The sequence below is a fragment of the Dunckerocampus dactyliophorus genome, chromosome 4, assembly GCF_027744805.1.
Source record: "Dunckerocampus dactyliophorus isolate RoL2022-P2 chromosome 4, RoL_Ddac_1.1, whole genome shotgun sequence".
NCBI classification, from domain to species: Eukaryota; Metazoa; Chordata; class Actinopteri; order Syngnathiformes; family Syngnathidae; genus Dunckerocampus; species Dunckerocampus dactyliophorus.
Genome location: NC_072822.1, coordinates 37,265,979 through 37,291,629, shown reverse-complemented (window position 1 = coordinate 37,291,629; position 25,651 = coordinate 37,265,979). Strand labels below are relative to the sequence as shown.

The 25,651-nt window shown below is 45.9% G+C and overlaps 1 protein-coding gene across 3 annotated transcripts in view; it reads left to right on the top strand.

The window, feature by feature from the left end:
• LOC129180516 (gastrula zinc finger protein XlCGF57.1-like) overlaps window positions 1–25,651 on the top strand; it is a 59,220-nt gene that overhangs the window by 11,293 nt on the left and 22,276 nt on the right. Inside the window, exon 3 of one of the 3 annotated variants that reach the window (XM_054775076.1) lies at window positions 7,818–9,767. The exons of the other annotated variants lie outside the window; for them this stretch is intronic. Within the exon in view, the coding sequence (XP_054631051.1) occupies window positions 7,818–9,220 (1,403 nt within the window). The 3' untranslated portion in view covers window positions 9,221–9,767. Of the gene's footprint in view, window positions 1–7,817; window positions 9,768–25,651 lie in introns of those variants that run through there. 3 annotated transcript variants of the gene reach the window in all.

The following is a 25,651-nucleotide window of genomic DNA, read 5'->3' as shown; positions in this document are numbered from 1 at the left end:
CAGGCCATTTGAAGCCCACTGCAACCACAGTACCAACCCAAAAATGGAAAAGGAAAACTAAAGAACAGCAGTGGCATTGAGCCTTAAAATCTATAAAATTACATTTAAAAACAGCTACTGTTGCTTACTAGGGATGTCCCGATCCACATTTTTGGCTTCTGTTCTGATTTGTTTTATAGTCTTGCCAATCCGATCCGGTATCGATTTTTTTTGGGGGGGGATAACAATAACCTTTGGAACAGACATGAATATGGTGATGAAAATAGTTGTTCAAACCATTAAACTTATGCAAGTAAAGTATTGCTGAATGTTTTTTTAATTTTTTAATTACACAGCATGACTAACAACGTTGGTTAGCTTTTGGAACAAACCGCTGTGAGTCTGGTCCCTAATCCAATAAAAGTCCATCCAATAAAAGGTACAATTGGAAAAAATGGGCGCACAAAACACTTTCAGGGTAGGACTAATAATTTGACATGGTTATAGATACATTTGTGGTGTGATTTAGACTACCGGTATATGACAGATAGAATTGTTGATCTAAATGCCCTCACCTGTTAATTTATTTGACTTTGATGCTTTGTTATTATGCAAATTTGGAGTGGCAGGAGGGGATAGAAAAGAATACAAAGAAGACGGGGGGGTGGTGCGGGGATAAGAGGGGGACAAAAAAGACAGAGACAAGGACAACAGCAGCAACAACAATTGTGACAACAATAACAGAACAACACAAACATACAGAACTACATCAGCAAATGTCCGTGACGACTGTAAAGACCATGACGGAAAGGACAAAATAATATCAACAACCACAATGACAATACTGCATTGAAACAGCCACACATAATAGTAGTCATGAAATGATGAACTATGATAGTGATATCAATGATAATACTGCATTGAAACAGTCACACATAATAGTAGTAATGAAATGATGAACTATGATAGTGATATCAATGATAATACTGCATTGAAACAGTCACACATAATAGTAGTCATGAAATGATAAACTATGATAGTGATCACAATGATAATACTGCATTGAAACAATCACACATAATAGTAGTAATGAAATGATGAACTATGATAGTGATCACAATGATAATACTGCATTAAAACAGTCACACATAATAGTAGTCATGAAATGATGAACTATGATAGTGATATCAATGATAATACTGCATTGAAACAGTCACACATAATAGTAGTCATGAAATGATGAACTATGATAGTGATGACAATGATAATACTGCATTGAAACAGTCACACATAATAGTAGTCATGAAATGATAAACTATGATAGTGATATCAATGATAATACTGCATTGAAACAGTCACATAATAGTAGTCATGAAATGATGAACTATGATAGTGATCACAATGATAATAACTGTAATGCACATCATTGTAAAAATTATCATCATATTGCTGACATCACCGTCACTGTAATAAAACCAACAACATAATAACAACCCGGCCAACTCAGTGAGCAATGTGGGGAATCATGCATGCACTGCGAGTGTGCACACGTACACATGCACAGGCATCTCTGTACGTGTGCAAGTCTTCATATATACAGTATATAAAGGTGCAAGAATGTGTGCGCGTGTAATTGTCACTGAGAATGCATGAAAGGAGAGGGGCCCCCCAAGAGCCCTAACTGGCCCGCCAGGACACCCAGTCCGGTCCACCCAACTCCCCAGAGGCGATACCCCCTGCACCCCAATGCCGGAGCCCCACCGGAGGCAGCGTCCACAGCGCCACCCCCAAACAAGGCAGGCCCAACCGCCACCAGAACAGTAGGAACTGCGCTCATGCGGCACACACACACAACCACGGCTGGCAAGGGAGCCACACCACAGCGATCACAAGAGATCCGGACCCCACACAGAGCGGAGCACGGCCACACCCACGTCCCTAGGAGGGACAGAGAAGCAAGCACCGCATGACAGGACCCACAAGAGGAGCGTCCCCCTGCCGGGCGCAGAAGCACACTACCCCCCCCCCCCCCCCCCCGACACACACAGAGCCCTCGAGAGTCAGGTCAAGGAATTAATTAATGGTGCCCCTATAGACTGAAATTCTGACATTTCTTCCTTAGATTTACCAGACATTCTCTCCAACCCAAGTGCCAAAGATAGGTACTCACACACTCCGTGCCAAAAATGATTAATGGGAGCACAGGTCCACATGGAGTGTAAGTAGTCATCTATTCTATGATCTGAACAGTGTGTACAGATGTTAGAGTCAGTTAAGCCCATTCTAAACATTCTACAGGGTCAGGCAAAATGATGTGACACATTTGTAGGTTAAATAAAAGGCAAATAAAGTAAAGAAACAAGAAAGTGTTTTTATTTTTCGAAAAGTACATATAATGCCATTCTGTTTCATTATGTTTTAAAACTTAAATCAGTCAAATGGGATCCATTATTGTCCACACACTCAATGCAGATCCGGTAGCTGCGAAGTTGGTAACCATAACAAGATGGTGTTTCCAGCTGGTACGCATCATGTCTACCAAGATTGAAGTGCAAACGGAACGCTCGTTGTGTTGCAGTTACAGATTGGTTTGTTTTGATAAACGTTTCCACAATGAAAGCGCGATGCTCACCAGTCCAATTCATGGCAGCAACTGAACAAGAAACCAAAAACAATGGCATTATATGAAAAAAATAGCATTATATGTACTTTTTGAAAATAAAAACACTTTTTTGTATCTTTAGTTTATTTGCCTTTTATTTAACCTACAAATGTGTCACATCATTTTGCCTGACCCTGTATGTCCTGTGTAGTGTACTCTATGAAGGATTTTAAACTGAATCAGCTGTAGGTTGGGATTATTGATTAACCGGGAAGCATTGAGACATATTTGCTTCCAGAATTCAGGATCACAGCTTGTAGATAAATCTGAGTTCCATTTGGAGATTGGAACGCCGATTTTGTTGTCATTTTTTGAAAGTAGAATATATAATTTAGATTATGTTTTAGGGGCAGATATTTAAAAAAAAATGGTCAATGGTGGTATTGCTTTCCCATGATATAGTCCTGAAACTTGCTCTAATTATAGATTTAATTTTTATGTATTCAAGAAATTTGTTATGATTTATTCCATACTGTGTAACAAGGTCGTTAAATGAAATAAAGTTGTTTCCTTTAATAATATTTTTCATACAATTTATTCCTTTTTCGTGCCACGTCGGAAAATGTAATGGTTTCTTTTTAAGTAAAATGTCAGGATTATTCCAGACGGGAGTGTATTGGCAGGGAGTGAGCGAGAATTTAGTTATTTTTAGAAATTCCCACCAAGCTGTCAGAGTGGTGCTTATATTTATACTTTTAAAACAATTATTTTTCCGGAGGATTTGGCTAATGAAGGGCAGATTACAAATTGGGATTTCGTGGCTAAGTGATTGTTCTATGTCTAGCCATAAATAATCCAATGGGTTAGGTTTGATCCATTTTAGGATGTACTGTAACCTGTTTGCAAGGAAGTAGTTGGATAAGTTTGGGAGTTCTAAGCCCCCATATTCTTTAGATTTTTATAACGTTTTGAGAATTATTCGTGCTGGCTTATTTTTCCAAATAAATGTATTTATATATGAGTCTAATGACTTGAACCAAATTATAGATGGTTTGGTGGGGATCATGGAAAACAGATAATTAACCTTTGGTAAAATCATCATTTTCACGGTGGATACTCTGCCTGTAAGTGAGATGGGCAAGGTTCTCCAACGTGCAAGATCATCCTCTATTGACTTCAGTAGTGGAGTATAATTCAAGCGGATCAGGTCTGACAGGTTGGAGGAAATGTTAATACCCAAATACTTAATGTTCCCTGAACACAGTGGTATAGAGGGGGTGCTCTGGAAACCAAAGTTAATGGGCAGTACTGTGGATTTAGACCAGTTAATGGAGTAATCTGAGAAGGTGCTATAATTGTTAATGAATGAGATAGATTGGTGAAGTGAAGAATGTGAATTATCTAAGAAGAGTAATACATCATCAGCATAAAGGCTTATCTTATGATGAACATTTGTGGTGTGGATCCCTTTAATATTTATATGTTGTCCAATTGCAGCTGCAAGAGGTTCGATAAAGATAGCAAATAGTGAGGGAGAGAGTGGACACCCTTGCCTAGTACCTCTTTGTAAAGTAAATTCTGGAGAGATGTGATTGTTGGTCCGAACAGAGGCCTTCGGGGTGTTGTATAGTATTTTAATCCATGTTCTAAATGAATCTCCAAAGCCTAATTTTTGTAGTGTTGCAAAGAGAAATTTCCAGTTTACTCTGTCAAATGCGTTTTCAGCATCTAATGACACAATTGTTGTTTCTAAATTATGGATGATAGAGTAATCAATCAGATTGATTAGACGGCGTACATTGTTAATTGAGTGTCTCCCCTTGATAAATCCTGATTGATCAGGGTGTATTATATAAGGGGTAACTTTTTCCAGTCTTCTAGCTAAAACTTTGCATATTATTTTAAGATCTGCATTAATCAGTGAAATTGGACGATAACTGGAAGGTAGTGTTGGGTCCTTATCCGGTTTCAGCAGGAGATTGATTGTAGCTGAGTTCATGTTTGGAGGCAAGCATGAACTGACTTTAATTTCAAAAACTATTCTTAGGAATATTGGAGATAATAATGATCAGAATACTTGATAAAATTTGGCAGGAAATCCGTCGGGACCTGGTGCTTTGTTATTCGGCAACCGCTGTAGAGCATCATGAAGTTCTATTAATGAAATGGGTACATCTAAGTTTGTCACCTGTTCGTCATTTAATTTTGGTAATTCTCTGGTGTTGAGAAATGTTTCAATATCTGGGAGAGATGGTTTCATCTGAGGACAGAATGAATTTCCTCCGGGAGGTGAGTCTCTAATGGAGGAGATAGAGCTTTTTTCTTTATTGACTTTTAGTTGGTTAGCGAAGTATTTTCCTTGTTTATTGCCATGCTCAAACTTCTCCAAACGCAGTCTCTGCAGTTGGAACTGAATTTTCTTATTTATTATCTTCTTACTTATTTTATTGTATTTTCTTAGGTTACTCAGGATGTACTCGTCTTGTGAGTCAGCATGAGTGGTTTGGAGAAGTTGGATATTTTTCCTCCAACTCTGATTGTAGTAATCTCTCTTTCTTTTTCTTATGTGATGAATATGAAATGTTTTTTCCGCGCATTACTGCTTTTGCTGCCTCCCACAGAATACTAGCCGAGACGCCGGGTTGGTCGTTGAAGTCTAAAAACATTGTCCACTCTCTTTCAAAGTATTTTAGGAAGTCTGAGTCTTTTAGTAATGATGTATTTAATCTCCAGCATCTAGTAGGAGCGCTCATAGTTTGGTTAGTGAGAAAAAGAGAGACTGGGGCGTGGTCACTAATGGTGATAGGGTGTATGTGAATGTTTGAAATGTCTGATATGATTGAGTTGCTTGTCAAAAAGTAGTCAATACGAGAGTAGGTGTGGTGCACTGGTGAGAAATAAGTATATTCCCTGTGAGTAGGGTGATAAGAGCGCCAAGCATCACAAAGACCAAAATCATTCATGTATTTCTTCAGTATCGATGTTGATTGAGACTCACGATGTCTCCCAGCTGGGCTAGACCTGTCCACTTCTGGGTTAAATACTAAATTGAGGTCCCCTCCCAAGATCATACTTGTATCCAAATGTGCAGAGAGAGAAGAAAAGAAGGCGTGAAAGAAGGAGGGGTGGTCAACATTCGGACCATATATGTTGGCAATGCAGAAATGTACATTATCAACAGATATGTTCATTATTATATATCTCCCTTCTGTGTCTGTAATACTGTTGTGGAGTGTAAAATTCATCCTCCTGTTCATTAAAATAGCTACCCCTCTCTGTTTGGAGTTGTAACTTGCTAAATATGTGTGTGGGAACTGTGGTGAGTGAAGTGTATGGACAGCTGACTTGGACATGTGAGTCTCTTGTAATAAGACAATGTCTGCTTGGGTGTTCTTCAAATGATAAAAAATGTTTTGTCTTTTTTCTATCGACCCAACTCCCCTGACATTCCAAGTGACGAACTGTAGTGAGTTCATCCTAGACTAGCTTTAGTGATGTGTGTGTAAACAAGATCAAATGTGAAGTATGTGTACCTGGAAGTAAAAATCATGGGAGTATATACAGTACATTTAAATGTATGCTTAATTTTTACATAGGCAAAGTGTAACACCCTGAATGTACTAAACTAACTAAAGTGATGATGTGATGTGGGTTTATACATGTGTGAGATGAGCGTGCTTGTGAGTGGGGGTGGTATCCATATCAATAGTAGAGTATGATGTATATGTGTATGAAAGTGTGCGTGCGTGTGTGTGTGTACTTGTGTGTATTGTTTGAATTTGGTTGGGTTTGGACTTTGAGGGTGTGTGATGTCACTGAAGAGAGATGCTGATGAAGAAGACAGCTGGCAGACAAGAGGATATGTGAGATTATGAGGCGGGGAGAAAGGGGGAAAGCGTGAGACAGAGGGAGGACAGGGAGAGGAAGAAAGAAAGAAAAAAAGGAAAAAGGGAACGGTTCCAGGTGTGCGTGCTGCGAGATAGAAAAATGTTACCTGGTTAAGATAGATGATCAGCTACCATATTAGGATGATGAATACAGCCATGGTGTGGCTTCCCGGTCGCGGTATAGTTGTCCGTTGACAAAGAGTTTATCCACCGTGATGACAGCTTGGCACCCCTCGCCAATGAACTTCCTCTGAACAGGCGTCAGCGTCTGTCGAGGATTTCTCGGGGAAATTGATCATTGACACTGAATCCGTCCCCTTCAGCTCCCGGCCTCGGCCCTTCACCTGTTCTGCCTAAAATGTTCGAATTTCGCCACAATGGGTCTCTGCCTTCGGTTCTCTGACTTCTTGGCTCCCAGGCGGTGGACGCGGTGAATAGTGATGTTTTGGATGACGGCCGCTGGGAGTTTGAGCTGTCGCACCATGAAGGCCCTCACAGATTCTTCTGGGTCTTCCTCAGATTTTTCTGGAATTCCCGTGAAGACAAGATTGTCCCGCATGTTCCGGGCCTGGAGGTCTAGAATCGTCTCCTCCATGGTTTTATTCTCTTGGACAAGTTGTGAAACTCCGTCGGTGAGGGACTTCACCGACTCACGGAGGGCTGCGTTCTCCGTGGCCAAGGAGATGATCTGATTTTGGCTGAATTTCAGAGATTCACGGATGGCCTGGAATACTTTCTGGAGCACCTTGACGAGAGCGAGGCGGCCGTCCAAACAAATCAGCCTCTTATCGATGGAGTCGAGGATGTCTCTGATGTCAGTGCCTGGTGGCTATATCTCTCCAGGTGAGTCCTCCGGGCGGCTTCGGTGTCTTGGGTGATTTGCCCATGACTACGCGATCGAAGCACCCGTCGTTGTACTCCTCCAGATCTTCCAGTTTTGGCTTTGTAGTGTTTTAGGGTGTTTAATATGCTGGTTTTGCGTCAAAATACTTTGCGGATGTTTTAGTAGTTGATGCTATGTTCCGCTGGTCTGTTTTCCGTGCGTCACGCACACTCTCGTGAGATTACAGCATCTCGTGACCCCTCTTGTGTGTGTCTTGACGGCCCAGGGCCATGTGTGTACTTTCCCTTTCCTTTCTCAACATTTTTTTATTTTAACAAACTCTCTTCAGCGGAATAGTAATTTATTGACGGTGCCTAGTATGAGCTGATCCTGAAGATGAGATCGGGACATCTCTAGCTGTTACTAAGCGTTGTCGCGTTCAATAATTTAGTTTGACCACTGATGCATCACAACCAGTGGAGAAAATAAAATCGGAGCTAAAGCGTGTTTGTATTTTGTCCTGCAGACATGCAGCAGCTGATTGGTTGCCAAGAACAACATGCCCCTCAGCTGCAGGGGAGGAGCTCCACTTTGAAGAAGGGAGATCCCCAGTCTCTTCATGTTAAAGAGGAAGAGGAGGAACTTTGGATGACTCAGGAGGGAGAGTGCCTTCTAGGCTGGGAGGAGGCTGATCTCACCAAGTTGCCACTGACTGTTGTGTCTGTGAAGGTAGAAGATGATGCAGACAACCTCTTAGCTCCACTATCAGATAGTGATCACACAACGTCATACTCTCCTGAGGATGAAGACTGGGACCACACCCAAGAAGCTTTGAGCAGCGATACAGACTGTGACGGTGATATGAAGACTCACACCGACAACAAACACTCTGAATGTTCTAAAAAGGAGACGGGTAAAAAACATTTGACCTGCTCAGTTTGTGCTAAAAGCTTTTCTATTAAAAGGGATTTTGTTGGACACATGAGAACACACGCAGCAGAAAAAGGCTTTAGTTGCCCAAAGTGTGACAAAAGATTTGTTAAAAGGGCAAATATGATGTCACACATGAGAACACACTCTGGAGAAAAACCCTTTAGTTGTTCATTTTGTGGCAAACGATTCACTCATAACTGTAATATGGAATCACACAAGAGAACACACACAGGAGAAAAGGCCTTTAGTTGTCCAATTTGTGATAAAAGATTCTCTCAAAAGGTAACAATCGTATCACACATGAGGACACACACCGGAGAAAAACCCTTTAGTTGTTCAGTATGTGGTAAACAATTCACTCAAAATTGTAATAGGGAATCACACATGAGAACGCACACAGGAGAAAAACCTTTTAGTTGCTCACTTTGTGGGAAAAGATTCACTCAAAATGGTCATATGGAATCACACATGAGAACACACACAGGAGAAAAACCTTTTCAGTGCTCAGTTTGCGGTCAGAAATTCACAAGGAAAGAGAATATAGCATCACACATGAGAACACACACAGGAGAAAAACCCTTTAGTTGCTCAATTTGTGGTAAAAGATTCACTCAAAATGTACATATGGAATCACACGTGAGAACTCATGCAGAACAAAAGCCTTTTCAATGCTCAGTTTGTGAACAGAGATTTACGCGGAAAGAAAATATAGCATCGCACATGAGAACACACACAGGAGAAAAACCTTTTAGTTGTTCAGTTTGTGGTAAACGGTTCACTCAAAATGTACATATGGAATTACACTTGAGAACACACACACAAGAAAAACCTTTTCAATGCTCAGTTTGTGCTAAAAGATTCACTCAGAAAGTAAGTATGGCATCACACATGAGAACACACACAGGAGAAAAACCTTTTAGTTGTTTAGTTTGTGGTAAAAAATATTCTCATAAGAAAAGTTTGACAGTGCACATGCGGACACACGACACAGAATAATGTTTTCCTAGACAGTTTCTGTTAAAAACTTTGTCAAATCGTAGAATTGTAATGTGACGTGAGAAGTTACCTAGAAAGTGATGATGTACTGCGTGTATGACACCACATTTCCTCAGGAGTTCCAAGTTAGTGTGTTGCTAGGAGCAGAAGATATACAACTTCAGTTGAGAACACCGTGGATTGTGGTGTTTTCCTCACCTTACTGTTTCGCTGCAGCAGTGCACATCAACAGTCATGAAATTGTGTTTGTGTTATGACAATGTTCTGTAATAGCAGTATACTATAGTAGTTTATGTACAGTATATATATGTACTACGTATATATGTACTATGTAGTAGTATATGCATACAGTGTATGCTCCAAGGTGTCCTCTAACTTCAACAACACTTACCTGTTTTATTAGCGATAGGAAGTGATCTTTGAAGTGTAGCCAGTGTGTTTGTACTATTGTGTATTGTTGAGCATACACTCGATGTGCAGCGCTATAAATGTCATTTTATGTTTGTGTCGCATACATTCTATGCAATAAAGACGACTTTGATCGTGATTTCTTTGCATCTCTCCGTTCTTTCTCGGCTCTCATCTCATCTTGCCTCATATGAGGCAAGCTGACCTCGTCTCATTAGCTACACATCCCAGCTCAACATTCACTCACTTTCCTTATCACCCTCAAAGCTTGTACTGTATTAAACATGTGACAGCTTTAATTTAGAGACAGCTAAAGCTCATTAGGTAGAGTTCACTGACCCCAAGGTCCCTATATCAAGTGGTCATTGACCCCAGAGAGGGAAACCCCCTGCACAGGTCCAAGCGGGTCAGGACCACTGGGTATTCATTAGGGATGTCTGATATGCCGATATTATCCAACTCTCAATTTCAATATGTGTAACACACTTATTTTGGCACCTAATTTCACATAAATAATAAAACGTTTGACTGAACAATGAATGAACATAAGAGACTCATTTTTAAGTTAAATAAAACTGCACGGGTTTCTCTGAAAACAACCTATTAAATAATCATTGAATAAGTGTTTCTTTAAGAGAAAAGGTACAACAGTACATTGTTTACCTTCGAGTAAGATCTCTGCCGCAGAAGCACCCCTCCACCACTCTCCCGTCAGCCAAAGATGTTGTGCTCCAATATCCATACAATCCTTGGTGAAGACTCATTTGCAGGTTGCTGTGCTGTAAATGAATGTGCTACGACTCTCGTAGATTTTTCAGACTGCACGCTACAGTTTCAGAGCACATGAGACACAGCGGTTTGGCTCTGGATTCTTGAAGAATGAACATACAGTTGTGCTCATAAGTATTCATACCCCTGGCATTTTTTTGGTATTTCTTGTATATTTCTTTTCAGATTGCATTTATTCTGCAAAAAATGACATAAAAGGGTTGCACCAGGCTTTCACAAATACAGCATATGTATTTTTGGGGAATTTCATTCTTATTTGTGTTTTATTTCACAAATTTACAAAAAATGTCATGTTCATAAGTATTCATACCCCATGCTATAACATGACTTACATGACTTAATAATCAATGGCAAAGCCTTTATTTGCAATTACAGATTCAAGACGTCTCCTGTAGTTAACTACTAGGTTCTGGCATGTTTCCACAGGAATTTTGGCCCACTCCTCCTTCGAAATTCTCTCCAGGTCCTTCAAATTGGTGGGTTTTCTTGCCATGACCTTCACCTTTAGTTCCCTCCAGAGATTTTTGATGGGGTTGAGGTCCGGACTTTGACTTGGCCACTCCAAAACATTGACTTTGTTTTCCTAAAATAATTTCTTGACTATTTTGGCGGTATGTTTTGGTCGTTATCTTGTTGGAAGATCCAATGTTGACCGAGACCAAGTTTCACAGCAGACTGTCTGATGTTCTCCTGGAGTATCTTGATATACTGTTCCTTCTTCATGATGCCGTCAACCTTAACGAGGTTCCCGGTCCCACTCGCTGAGAAGCAGCCCCACAGCATTATGCTTCCGCCTCCATGCTTAACAGTTGGCACTCTGTCTGTGTAGGCTCTCAGTCGTACAGGAGTTGTCCATCGAGGAAAAGGCTTCTTGAGACGTCATCTGTACTTCTGTGTAGAAGGTGTCGGACGTTTCGCTCCTCATCCGAAGAGCTTCGTCAGCAAACTAATAAGTGCTGGTAGCTTAGGCCTTAAATATAGTAAGAGTGGGCGGAATTGGTGTGCCAACACCCTCCTCCTATTGGTTCGTTACACTAAGCCTGGGCGGAGCAGTGGTATAATCCTATCCTGTTATTCACACCTACGATAAAAGGGAAGTGTCGCTCCCTGGATTGGGTATGAACGACTCTGATACTGGCTTGTTAGCATCTATTGTACACGTACAATGTAGCGAAATATGTAAAAACAGTCTTATCCCCATTGGTAGGCAACACTGATCATCATATAGAGAACACAAAAGGGTTTGTGGCGAGCATCAAAGACCTCAGATTGGAGCCAGAGGAAACTTTGGTGTCTTATGATGTGACTTCACTTTTCACATCTGTCCCCACCTCAGCAGCAGTCTCGGTGGTGAGGAAGAGACTGCTCGAGGACTCAACTCTGCATCGGAGAACAAAACTTAGTGCTGACCACATCTGCCAATTACTGGAAATTTGCCTTAACACCACATATTTTCAGTTTAGAGGGAAATTCTACAGACAAATTCATGGTTGTGCTATGGGCTCACCAGTCTCACCCATAGTGGCGAATCTGTACATGGAAGAGATGGAGAAACAGGCTCTCACATCCTTCTCAGGGACAAAACCAAGGCACTGGTTTAGATACGTGGATGACACCTTTGTCATAATCAAAAAACAAGAAATTCAGTCTTTCACAGATCACATCAATGCGGTGGACACCAATATCAAATTTACTCGCGAGGACACTAAAGAAAACCAACTAGCCTTCTTAGACTGCAAGGTAATTATAGGAAAGGACAGACAGCTACTTACAGAGGTCTTTAGAAAGGCCACACACACTGACCAATACCTGCTTTTTGAATCAAACCATCCACTACAACATAAACTAGGGGTTATTAGGACCCTCCAACATAGAGCGGAACAAATACCAACTAGTGCTGAGGGAAAGAAAAAGGAGACACAACATGTCCAGAGAGCGCTCTCAACCTGTGGGTACCCACGGTGGGCTTTTAACAAATGTCAAAAGAAGAGAGTAGGGAAAGAAACCCAAAAGCCCACAGAAGCAAAAAGGAGAGGAGTGGTAGTCCCTTATGTAGCGGGGGTCTCCGAAAAACTCCAGAGGATCTTATGGCAACACAAAATTCCTACCTATTTCAAACCAGTAAATACCCTGAGACAAAAATTAGTGCATCCTAAAGACAAGGCTCCAAACCAGAAACAGAGCAATGTGGTCTATTCCATCCACTGTAAAGATGAGGAATGCAAAGAGCACTACATTGGGGAAACTAAGCAAATGCTCCAAAAAAGGCTTTATCAACATCGCAGGGACAATGCTAGTGGTCCTCAATCAGCAGTACATCTACACCTGAAAGCTACCAATCACTCTTTTCAGGACAGCGAGGTAAAGATTTTGGCCAAAGAAAACAGATGGTTTGAAAGAGGAGTAAAGGAAGCTATTTTTGTCAAACAACAGAACCCATCATTGAATCGGAATGGTGGTTTGAGGTTCAATTTGGACCCTGTGTTCAGCAGGTTACTGAGACCAAAACCCACAGCTCTTAGTCTTGCAAATGAGGTGAAGGCAGGGCCGAGCCAGAACAATAGATGCTAACAAGCCAGTATCAGAGTCGTTCATACCCAATCCAGGGAGCGACACTTCCCTTTTATCGTAGGTGTGAATAACAGGATAGGATTATACCACTGCTCCGCCCAGGCTTAGTGTAACGAACCAATAGGAGGAGGGTGTTGGCACACCAATTCCGCCCACTCTTACTATATTTAAGGCCTAAGCTACCAGCACTTATTAGTTTGCTGACGAAGCTCTTCGGATGAGGAGCGAAACGTCCGACACCTTCTACACAGAAGTACAGATGACGTCTCAAGAAGCCTTTTCCTAGTTGGCACTCTGTTCTTTGGTTTGAAAGCTTCACCCTTCTTTTGCCAAACGTAAGCCACGTCTCTGTGTCCGAAGAGCTCCATCTTCATCTCCTCCGACCATAAAATCAACAACCAAAATGCCTCTTCTTCATCCAAGTGACGCGATCTTGTGTGGTTGGGTTTGAGGAGTGGAGTCTTCCATGGTTGGCGTCCATTGAGTCCTGCCCTATTCAATGTCCTCTGGAGTGTCTGTCTTGAGATACTGGCCCCTTTGTCACTGAGGCCCTGTAACATCTCCTTGGTGGTGATCCGAGGGTTGATGGTGGCCGCCCGTGCCACTTGTCTTGCATGCCTGGCTGAGACTTTGGGCTTCCTTCCAGGTCTCTTCAGGTTCTTCACTGTGTGGAACACCTTGAACTTCCTAATGATGCTCTGTACTGTGGCTGGATGGACCGGAAAACGCTTGGATATATCTTTATTGTATTGTATTGTATTGTATTGTATGTACTTTATTGATCCCACAGCGGGGAAATTTACTTGTTACAGCAGCAAGCAAGCAAGACAAGTAAAGAGAACAGTAAGGTAAAGCACTACAACATGGTTCAGGTGGTGCAGGTGTTGTAGAGCCTGACAGCGGTCGGTATGAAGGACCTGCGGAACCTCACCTTCTTACACCGTGGGTGTAACAGTCTGCTGCTGAAGGAGCTGCTAAGGGAACCCACAGTGTCATGTAGCGGGTGAGAGGTGTTGTCCATGATGGATGTCAGCTTAGCCAACATCCTTCTCTCCCCCACTTCCTCCACGGAGTCCAGAGGACCGTCCAGGACAGAGCTCGCTCTCCTGATCAGCCTATTGATCCTGCTCCTGTCCCTGTCCGTGCTGCCCCCTCTCCAGCAGCCCACAGCATAGAAGATGGCTGAGGCCACCACAGAGTCATAAAAGGTCCGTAAAAGAGTCCTGCACACACCAAAGGACCTCAGTCTCCTCAGCAGGTGGAGGCGACTCTGGCCCTTCTTGTAGAGGGCGTGGGTGTTGATGGACCAGTCCAGCTTGTTGTTAAGGTGAACACCCAGGAATTTGTAGCTGTCTACCAATTCTATGTCCGCTCCCTGGATGTTCACCGGTGTGAAGTGAGATGTTTTATGTGAGACCAACTATATGTTGGTCTGTCCTTTGACCTGTAAATGTTTGCATTTTCCAATCAACTTCTTACTTTTAGCAAGCCATGGTTTTATTCAAAGATTAGCGGCATCGAACTGTTTAATCCCTAGTTACCTAGGCGGTGCAAGACCCTTGCTCCCTCGTGTAAGAAGCAGGCGCACCTGCCTACCTGACTACTCCGTTCAAAGGGGTATGGTCTCTCCCGTAGAGGGAAAAGAAACCTCTAAGCCAGGGGCGAGAGGAACTCACCCAGGTATTAACAGCCTCGGTAGTGCAAAGGCGGCCCCGCTGCATCCGAGCCGCGCAAGACCAGAGTAACCCAAGGTTGGTTGTACGAGACGTCGGACCCTCTGCTTTTACGACTGCTTCCTCTCTTAATGGATAGTTGCTTTTGGTAAGGACCTGGGGTTATTTACTCATCTATCAGCAATCAGAGGGACCTGTCTTTACTAAGTTTACCGGAACAACCTCAAAGGAATCTGTCTGTAACACACTGCTTACTCTTTTACCTTCAAAGAAGATACTGGGTGACAACTCTTAGTGAAAGAGTGAAAAGCTTTATTAGGAAAGTTAGCAAGGGCATTGAAGCAGGTACTCTATTAACTATAAGGATATACTGTACACAATGTCAGACTAGCCGCAATGAGCTCCACTCACATGTACCTAGATAGAAAGAAGCGCAAGGCCGCAGGCCAGTGCCTCAGTCCTACCCCGATGATGAAGCCGGTAGTGAAGACAAAAAGTCCAGTGAGAATGAGTTCGCTTCTTGGGGATAAGTTTAGTTGATGCGGGTCGGGCGTCGGGTGATCAGGCCTTCGACCTTCCCTGGTTGTCCTAACGGCTCTAAGTTGCTCCCGAGAGCGGCAAGGCTGGGGACCGCTGCGGTGACTGGCTCCGTGCTCACTCAGGCTCAGCTCTTCTCTCGGTAGCGCCGCAGACAAAATCTTCAGTTGGTGTCTCAGGTTCATCTGAAAGACGGAGTCTTCTCCTTCTGCTGGGCAGATGAGTTGAGTCCAATCTTCCTTCAGCAGTCCCAGAGCTGTGTTGCGAGCCTTGGAGCTTTGGAGATGCGATCCATGAGAGGATCGCCTGGAGCCAGCCTCGATTGTAGAGCGCGTCCTCTTTTTATGCTGTCTTCAGTCTCCGCCTGCTCATGGGAGTGTCCATTACCTCATTCTGAGACCTCCCAGAGGAGTGTCTTTCCCAGAATAGCTTGTACTTTCCCCGACCGCGCTGATTCAGCATGACTCATCTCCTTGGTTGAACTTGTGTCCTCGTTTGACCCGTCCTGGACTGCCATGTTTGGTCATCATCCTGTCCCGAGATGAACTCAGTGGTTGACCGCAGATGACTCCTTCGGTGTCCTCAGCTGAACTCCTAAGGATGTCCTTATATGGGTTGCCTGGCTTCGCCATTGTACTGCAATGACTATGACCCCTAGTGGCCTTTCACCAGACTACCGAAACTTAATGTTCTACTTTGTGGCTTAATGATTATGGAGGAGCTCACATTGGCGTCAGTTATCTTATAATCATTAACATTTTAGTATCAAAACATGTTATTTTAACATCACAACATGTTATTTTAACATTCAGTTCAGCACCAACATTGGAACCTGACATTCAACTTGTGAAACATTAACACTTGTTTTCATACATCCTTAGACATCAACCTGTTGTTTCTGTTTGACATTCTCAAGGCCATAGGACTATATGCTTCTATTAAATCATGTTACTGAATAATACTGATTATAACATCATAATATAAGTGCTTTAAGCATTGCGATAGTTATGCAAGTATCCCTATTGACGTGTATTGCAATGGTGTGTGTGTTTGTCCCTATAAATGCACATGTATACTAACATGAGGTACCAACTAACTTGTGTGTTATATGGTTACATTCCTAAAAGCGACAGAGTGTTTGAGCATGCTAGACTGTGCTTTGTTCCTTGATTATTACAAGTACTTTTGGTATAAAAGTTGGCCTTTTAAGAGGTGTTGTACCTAGGTCACTCGACACCCCCTTCGTGAATCCGTTCGTTCCCCGTAACAATGTCGGATTTACTCTATACTGTGACCGAGTATTGTAACATCAAGTCCACACAGACCAGTCCAACATTTGTTTGACGGTTTAGGCCTTGTCCCCTGCAGGCCCATCAGGACTCACGGGGCTTGCAAGGTCACCCATGTAGCTCAGCTGGGTGCCCCTCTGCCACTGAAAGCGGTCCTCCTGCCTGTTGGTCAGCAGCCAGTCTTTCCAGAGCCTCGAGCAGGGTCTGGACAGTCGAGACTGCACGGACGATGTCTTCCACGGCAGCTTCCGTGGCTGGAGAAGGCGGGTTCCATGTAAGGTCGGCGAGTCGGTTGCCCACCCGTCCTTCCTCAGCTGCATCCTCCTCCACTGGTTCCGGAGTGTGAGGGCCTCTGCGGCCCTCCTGCTCACCGGTCTCAAGCTCTTGGGAGGAGACGATGGTTCCGGTTTGGCGTCGCATCTTTGCTGGGGATGACCGCTCGTCTTGCTGGTCTGGTCTTGCTTCTCCAATGACGGTAACGATTGGAGGGTTTAAGCCTGGTCGGGAGAGGAGGTGCTTTGTCGGCATGGTGTGGCCCCATGGCCCCAGGCCGATGCACATCCCACAGCTTAGGTGAGTTGATGTGGTATGGGTGCCGTTTGCGAACCTCCACGTGGAGTGGATGACCTCCTCGAAGTGGCCGACTCTGCGATGCTTCTTGTTCCTCCAACTGTGTATGGTTTGGAGTCTTCCCCCATACACTCGGCGAACTTCCACCGCTTTGGCTTGTACGATGCTGAATGGCACACACCTCATCTCGGTCAGGGGTAGCTCGCAGCCGTCCTTGACGTACACCCCATACGGTGTCTGGTCAGTGGCGATGGACCACTCGTAGCAGCATCTTTGGTATGGGAAACAGCAGAACCCCCAGAAGGAGTCATCTCTCACCCAGGCGAAGTCCATGTCTTTGTTCCCACATGCCAGGCATTCGGGGATTGTCTATAGGTTGTAGAACAGAGTCTTTCAACAGTCTTTCTTAGCATGCTCGTGGAAAGGAAAGAAAGAAAAGAGAGACGCTAGAGAGCCCTCTAACGTGTCGGCTGAGGCGAGGAAGTGACATGCCATATCGCCGCGGGCAACCTTGGCGATGACATGGTCGTGCTCCCTGCCCGTCTTCGAGCCGTAACCGGGAAGGAGGCAGCATAAGTCATGAACCAGGCAACTAAACACAGTTGACTAACTATATCTAACCACACTAGTGTGGCTATTATTCCCCATACTATTCCCCATCCTACTAGAGCCCCTATCCTTATCCACCATGCCCGTTTCCCTCCGAGCTTAAGGCTGGCTACTAGGCTCACCATGTGGCTTAGGAGGAGAAGCAGTAACAGGCCTTCTAACACTACAGTGGCATAGAGAAATGGGATTACGAACGCTGAAGCTATGTCCATCCCCACCCAAATCAGGAGTAGCACTATCTTCCCTTTCCCTACCCAGGTGGTAGGGTCAATAGGCATTCGGCTCATAAGGTACACTACAAAGAGACCCAGTCCCAAGCTCCGCACCCCATACAACAGCCTAAGCACTATGACTTTGCTTATCAGTAGAAATGCTACAACCACCCGTAAAGGTTGGAAACTAACCCATATCCCCGTACCTCCGTAGAAAGCCCAACAAGAGAAAAGAACCCAAAATTCAGTTTCACTTACATATTGAATCGCCCCAGGCCGTCCCAGGGTTCCCGATGTCCCATTCTGGGGTGTTAAGCTGCTGCTGTTGCCAGAGTCCATGGTTATGCTTGCTTACCTTCTCTTACCCGGTACGTGCTCTAGTGATCTCGAGGATCAAACTGTGTGGAGCTGCTCCCAGCTCCTTCTTTTATAGCCAGCTTGGCTCCACCCCCGGCTCCTCCCTCGGACGTCCGGTGAGTCAACTTCCTCTTTTGGTCTGCCAGCTGCTGATTGGTCACTGGTAGCGCCTGATTGGTCACTGGTAGCACCGCCTTCCAGCTGAGGGCGGAGTCCCAGGTCACATCTTCTTTCTGCCTCGCAGTCTTGTCTTGGCTGCAGGCGTGAAGGGTGGCCCATTCCGAGCTCCTCTTCTTCCTCAGGGCTTTGATTCCTCCCTTGATTACAAGTGGTAGTGCGATGGAGGCGAAGATCACTCCTGCTGCCATCAGCATCCATGGCCACAGTTTGGACATTAGACTGCCAAGCCATCCTCCCACTGTGGAGGCTACTCCATCCGCTAGTCCAATCACTCCTTGGACCACAGTGTCTGCTGTCCTGGCGAACACTTTCCCAGTGACTTCAATCCAGTTGCACTCATGCTCCAGGGGTCCGATGCCACAGTGTAGCCAGTGTTCTTTAGGTGCATAGCAAGTTCCTGGGTTGTACAGACGATTGGGTCCTATCCATTCGAAGCCTTGGATCTCTTGCCCTTTACAGAGGTTCTGTCGGAATGCATGTCCTTCAGCCATGAAGTAGGTAGCTTGTGCCACTTCAGGCAGGACCTCCAGCCATCTGTTCTGTCTTCGTGCTATACCTGGTCCTGTTAGTCTGACCAGGCATGGTGCCTGAGCTGGTACGATAGCTCGTTTCCATCTTCCATTGTGTTTCTCCCACGTAGCTCCAAGCTCGTAGGCGTCATATGAGCCATTGTAGAAGTCTTGACAGCGCTTCTTCCAGGCGTCAACTGTCTGACAATTTCCTCTTGCCAATGTCACTCTACAGACGGTCTTGTCGTGGTTGCAATTCATCCTCCAGGGCCTTGGTTGCATCCCTGTTGGTGGTCTCCTCGGGTCCCAATAGAGGGTTCGTTCTTTCGAGTAGACTGTAGCCACATATTGGTATCTCACCCAATAGCTGTCAGTCTCTGCGAGGCAGGGTAAGACCCAGAGCTTGACCTCTTCAGGACTCAGACCCCACCAAGTGTGGGTTTCGTCCCTGGTGTGTCTTTCTTCCCATGCCTGTAGAACTCCTTTCATAGTTCCATTCTTCAACAGTTCTCCACAATCATAGATCCACTTGGGGATTATTCCCTCTTGGACTTCGTTCAAAGTGCAACGAGGTGATACTCCGTTGTTCCACCACTCGGTTCCATTCAGACTCTGGTATGCTTTCTTGACCACACATTGATCGATCCGGTGGAAGTCGTCTTTCCCCACACCGTGTAGGTCGTCGGGGTTTGGCAACAGTTGCACCAGAAAGTCGCTGTCGATTGGGCCATATACTCCTGACATGTTGAAAAACTGCTTGCTCCAGGCACCCACATAATGCCGTAGATTCTTCTTCCAGACCCATGGCAGTGAGTTGTTTAGCCAAGTGCCGACCTGTACTCCTCCTGTCTGACCTGTTATTGCAGTTCGGGTCAGCACAAGAAAGTTCTTAGCACAAGTCTTACCGAAACTCCAATAGCACCTATCCAGGTTGGCTATGGCTTTCATACAGGCTATCTCCAGTGGATTCTGGCGTCGTATCTTCTGTAGTGCTTTGTACACTTGTGAATCCTTTGATAGGTTTTTCTGCAGGAGAGTCAGCATGCCATCCACCTGGGGCATCCAGTCAGCCACTTTGGTGATATCGACTGCTTTTGTCGAGCCCATGGTGGTTCCGATAGGTGAGTTCACTTCTGTTGGGTACTGGCACCTGGGGATGTTGAAGCGTATAGGGAATGGCTTGATGTACCTTCTTGCCCTTATACGCTTTCTCAGCCTGAAACGAGACGTTGTTGCCCTGGGTCTTTGTCCAGTTCTTTACAAGCATCCATGCTGATTCCGGCGTTGGGGCTTCTTCAGAAGGGGTCGATTCAATGCAGAACCAGGATTCAGTGGGCCTTGGCCTCACCTTGGGCCCCTCTGTTGTTGGAATTGGTGTTGCTGTGTTTTCCTCCGTGCTCAGGTCACACTGCGGTCTCAGGCTCTCGCATGTTTCTTCATCAGGATGGTATGGAGCATCAAGCACCATGTCCTTCTTCCACATCCCTTGGTTGGCTTGCCTCGGAACTGGTACACATACGTAGTTGCAGTGCCAGGTCGGAGCTTCGCTTTCCTTCCAGAGCCAGTTACAGGAGATGTTTCTGGTGTTCTCTTGGATCCATTGTTGCACTGTTACTTGTACTTGGTCACTTGAGTTTTCCAAGCAAGCTTGACTTATAGTCCAATCTGTGCCAATGAGCCCTAGCTCTCCGAGCTGTTCTATGAGGTCAGTATTAGTCGTTATTTGGGTTTCTCCCTCCAGGGCTGTGGTATTGTGGTTGCTGTTGACTTTCCCGACGGCCTCGTACCTTGCTTCCGCTGTGACCGGATCCCAGGCTATGTACTTGGGTCTCCAGGTGAGGCTTAGTCGGTGTTCTTCTACGTCCCAGCATCTCTGGGCGAATCTTTTGGTGGTCCTGTATCGGACCTCGATCAGGTCCAACGCCGGCTGCTCTTTTCCTGGCTGCGGCGTTACTACTTGTAGGGCAGTGGCCTCCCCACTCACTCCATAGAGTAAAGCGGCCACTATGCCCAATATCCCTGCAGCTACTATCATTGCTGCAGATAAGATGAGCCATTGAGGGGGTCTTCTTCTTCTTCTTGGTCGAGGCGTCTCATAAGTGTGGTCAGGAGTGCTGCTGCGAGTGTTCTCATAGACGGGTTCAGGGCCTGGTTCGTCATATAGTGGTCCCAATTCGTAGTGATGCCCAGGGTCGGGTTCAGGTGGTGGGTTGTCTAGCAGCGCTCGGAGATGTCGGGTGAATCGGGCTAGTTGGACGTAGTCCCGGTCACTGCCGGATCCCATCTTTTCTTCCTTCTTCTCTTCCGACGTTTCAGCTTGGGCCTTGGAACAGCAATGACTCTCTGCTCCTTCAGGGGCTGATAATAAACTGCTTTCTCTCCTTCTAGGAGCCAGTCCAACCCCCGCCACACCCACTTCCATGACGTCACATACCATTCTTTAACAGGGAGTGATGGCCCCTCCTTTTTCCATCGTCTTGGGTATCCCTCTGTTACTTTATCTAGTTGATGATCTCTTCTGTTTGGCGTGACCTGTACAACCTCCTCATACAAGGGTTGGTCTTCATTTTCTCCGAAGAGGGTCTGCCTCCACCATCCTTGTCTGCCGAATGGATGGCTGTAAAGACAAGAGCCAACCTTGTGTAGCTTGGAGATTATTTCTACTTTCCTGCTGGTAGTTCTTAGGCTCAGCTGAGTGTTTTCAATGAGCCATTTATTGGTATTTCGAATTCTTGCTTCCAACTTCAGGTACATGACCTTGCTAGTCGTCCAGAGTAACATTCCAGCCAACTGAAGGTCTATGTATTCCCCCTGAAGCGGGTCTGCGTAGTTGGGTCCCCATCTTATTTTGAGTGGCTTCCCGCTAATTGTCATCTGGCAGGTGTTGAGGATCCATGGGGCCCACTCAGGACGATTCTCATCATAATCTTTGCGGTCATAATCTGGAGGCCATGGATAAGGTCTACACTCCATTCTTCCTCCTCGGTGTGCCAAACTTTTCTTCAAAGTGAAGGATCTAATTTTCTTTATTTCCGCTGGATCTTCTAAGTTACCATTTCTCAGCCAAACACTACGTTGGGCCCAGTAATTATCTGAGGCTCTTGAACAACAATTAAGGCCATAGTCTTTCTTGGGTAGTACGTCTATCGGTCCGCTTTCGGTTGGGTTTCTTTTGGTCCGTTCCCATGCTTCTTTTATGAATATGGGCATCATTGTCGATCACCAGTGGGAGACCGTTTGTACCACATCCACCATTTCCTGTCGTCTTCTGATGTCCGCTTTTTGGGCTTTTGTTGTTTCCTGGCGACTCTGCGGTACTCTTGTTTTACTGCAGCGTCAGCTTCTTCCTCTTCAACGATCTCTTCTTCTTTGATGACGAATCGCACTGTCTGAGTGCCTTTTCCCTCAACCTGAGAAGGTCCCTCCTCTTTTAGGCCGGCCCCCTCCAGGGGGATTGTGCTTTCCACGGGAGCCGGGTTTTCTTCTTCCAGCCCTCTTGACTCATCTATTACTAGCTCCTCCTCCGAGCCAGAATGATTCATTGCTGACTCGGCACGGGTTAGACTTGGTTTGGGTTGTACCTCCACGTCCAGTCCCACACCGTAGAGCCCTTGGTATGGCACTAATGCCATGTTCACTCTCACCGTGACTTCGGTGATTTGTTCCCTGTGACTTGGAGCCAGACTCCATGAAGCCCTGGACCCTGGTATCTGTAGCTGCCCATCAACTTCAGGATCCTCGGGTGTTATCGTGTACTTGGCTTCCTTGTACTGATACAGCATCTGTCTCTTCCATCCATCTAGAGCAGTGGTGTACGCAAACAGGTTGCATCCTTGCGGGCTCTTGGCCTGCACAGGCGCTGCTTCTCTTAGTGGCAGGTCTGGTCTGTTGATGACTTCAGACACGAGCTTGGCCCATGTTATAAGCTCCCAGTGGCCAGGTCCTTCCCGGCCATTGAGCCTTGTCTTTGCCCAGCGCCAGTCGAGTGGTCGGTACACTCTCATAACTTGAGGGGCTCGTTCCGATCCTTCGACCACTGGATGCTGTCTAACTGGCCATACATGGAGTGGCCACATTGCTTGTAATGCGGCACCGCAGCCTGTCCAGTGCTGGCGCATTTTGTCTTGGCCTTCTACTGTCATGTTGGTTTCAAGCTCCCAGCCCCCTCTGAAGGGCATCAAGGGAGCCAAAGGGCTTACGGCTCGTGTCACTCTCCATCCTCCAGAGCGTCCTGCGTCGATCAGTTGCCCGTTCCCGAGGCCTCCGAGGCACATCGGGCAGTACCACAGGATCTTCCCGTTCCAGGTGCACGTACATTGATCAAGTCGCTCGGTGCCGGGGAACCCGACATCCCATTGCTCCCGAAATTGCAGCCTCAGGAGTTGCGTTCCTCTACAGCAGGAACAGACATAGGTGTCCATTACCTTGGCAGGGTGATGTCTCACCAGATTTCTCATCCTCCCTATGTCCTGGTCAGGAGGACTGAGAGGTCGCATGAAGCTTGGTCCGCTCCACACGGTGGGTAACTCTTTCTCCGTTCCGCAGACGGCACAATCAAAGTCAGCTTTGTACCATCTCACTTTCTCCACCTGATCAGTCAGGCATCCTCTTCTAGCGTTTTCCAGCAGGGTAAACGCTCGTCCGGCCCAAATGCCATTCATGGTTCTTCTTGTGATAACCAGTCCCTTGATGATGGCCAGTTCAATAAAGGTTGGTTCTGCAGTGTGTTGGCTGGCCATCTCTTCCTCTAGTTATTCCTTGGTATGAGTTGGAGTCCTGGGTATGGGCTTCAACTGCTCCACTCCTTGGATCCCTTTCTTCTTCAACCGCACTGTGTTTCGGTCTAACACTTCTTCCACTATGTCGGTCTTCTCGTACTTTGCTTTCACTGCAGTGTTGCCGGGTATGTCTCTTGCCTTGATCCACACTCGCTGTCCAACACTGAATGGTCCCGTGGGCTTCTGGTCTTCCCTTTTTGTTGGGTTCCGCCCACTTTCCAGCGTCTCAAAGGGGCGTTGGTTCAACTCCTCTGAGGGGGAGGGTCTATCTCGTCTCCACCTCCCATTGAGTTGAGCCGCGATCTCCAATGTCTTGGTACTCCACTCTTTGCCATTGGCGTTCTTTCCTAACCAGTTCTTGATCAGGCCGATGGTTCTTTCGGCGACCCCGTTGGCTTGAGGAGTGTAAGGGGGTGAGTAGATTCGCTCTACTCCCCACTTTTGGCACCATCTGTCCACCAAAGCATTCTTGAACGGTGTCCCGTTGTCTGTCCTCAGTTCTTTCGGTATACCGAGCCACATACACCCGTCGTCCAGGGTGCGTAGCACACTGTTGGCGTTGGCACATCTCACTGCCTTTAGCCCTACTTGTCCCGACATAGTGTCCACAAGCACAATCAGGTACTTTTCTCCTTTCATACCCTTGACCCCCATGGGCCCAGCGATGTCCATACAGACTGAGCCCCATGGGATTGTGCTCTTGATGGTTAGGCCATCCGCTCGTTGCCCTCTGCGGCCTGCGTTGTATCGTCCGCACACCTCACAGTTTCTTAAGGCAGCACGTATGGCTCTATCCGTGATCCAAAGTTCCAGTCGCTCCAACTCTTTCCGTGTAGGTAGTGGGCCAACATGGCCAAGCGCTTCGTGTACGGCCTGCACCACTCTCCCCACGGATTCCTGTGGGACTATCCTCCCCTTAGGCGTCGCATCCCACTTCTCACACCCTACCACTACAACTTTTCTTTCTTGCACGAAACGATCCACCTGTTCGTTCCCTTGCCAATGGGCCCCCTCCTTGGTATGGGCCCTTTGATGGACTACTTCTATTTCCATACTCAGGCGTAGCTTGGCTATCTTCTTCCATAGCTCACTGTGAGCCACTTGCTTTCCTTTTGCTCCTTCATAGCCATTTTCTTCCCAAATGGCTAGGTCTTCTTTGAGCGCTTGGGCACAGTAGTAACTGTCTGTTACCAACTGTACTCTTGTCACATGTCGGTTCATGGCTTCCAGCAATCCTTCCAGAACTGCTGTGACTTCTCCTACTTGTGCACTGCCAACTGCCTTTCCTCGCCGACGCACTCGTTCTATTCCATTCTGTCGGAGGATGAAGCCCCAATAGGCAAATCGGTCATCACCTTTCCTGGACCCATCAGTATAGAGGATCCACTCGATCGGTTGTTCCTTCTCTTGCTGGGGCTCCTTAGGCTTCTTGGAGGCTGTTTGCTTGCCCGATCTCAAGGTCTGGATCCAGTAGGATGTCTTCCCACCTTCCCCATCTCACATTGGTAGCTTTAGTGCTTTCGATGGTCTCTTTCCTTAGGAACCGGTGCACGTTGCTCTGTGTTGTAACTTTAATGCCTTGTCCCTGGGCCAGGTCTTTGAGGGCACTCCAATATCTAGCGAGTACGGCCAACTCCTTCTCTTCTTGTGGATACTTCTTTTCCACCGAAGACAAGGTGTAGCTCCATAGCGTCACTAGACCTTCTCCTTCGTTCTTAACACTTATCACTGCGTCGTCTCCTTCGCAGGATACTTCAGCGGCTAAGCGGGTGGTTAGACTTCTTGGTTCCAATCTTACTGCTTCTTTGATGGCTTGCTTCAGCTTCTCCAGGTGCTCCTGGTCTTTTGCTGACCATGGCCATCCGTGGTTGTTTTCCTGCCCGTTGTCATTCTTCCTCAACCGGGCATACAGAGGTCTTGCATGCTTCTGGTAGTGGGGGACGTGATCC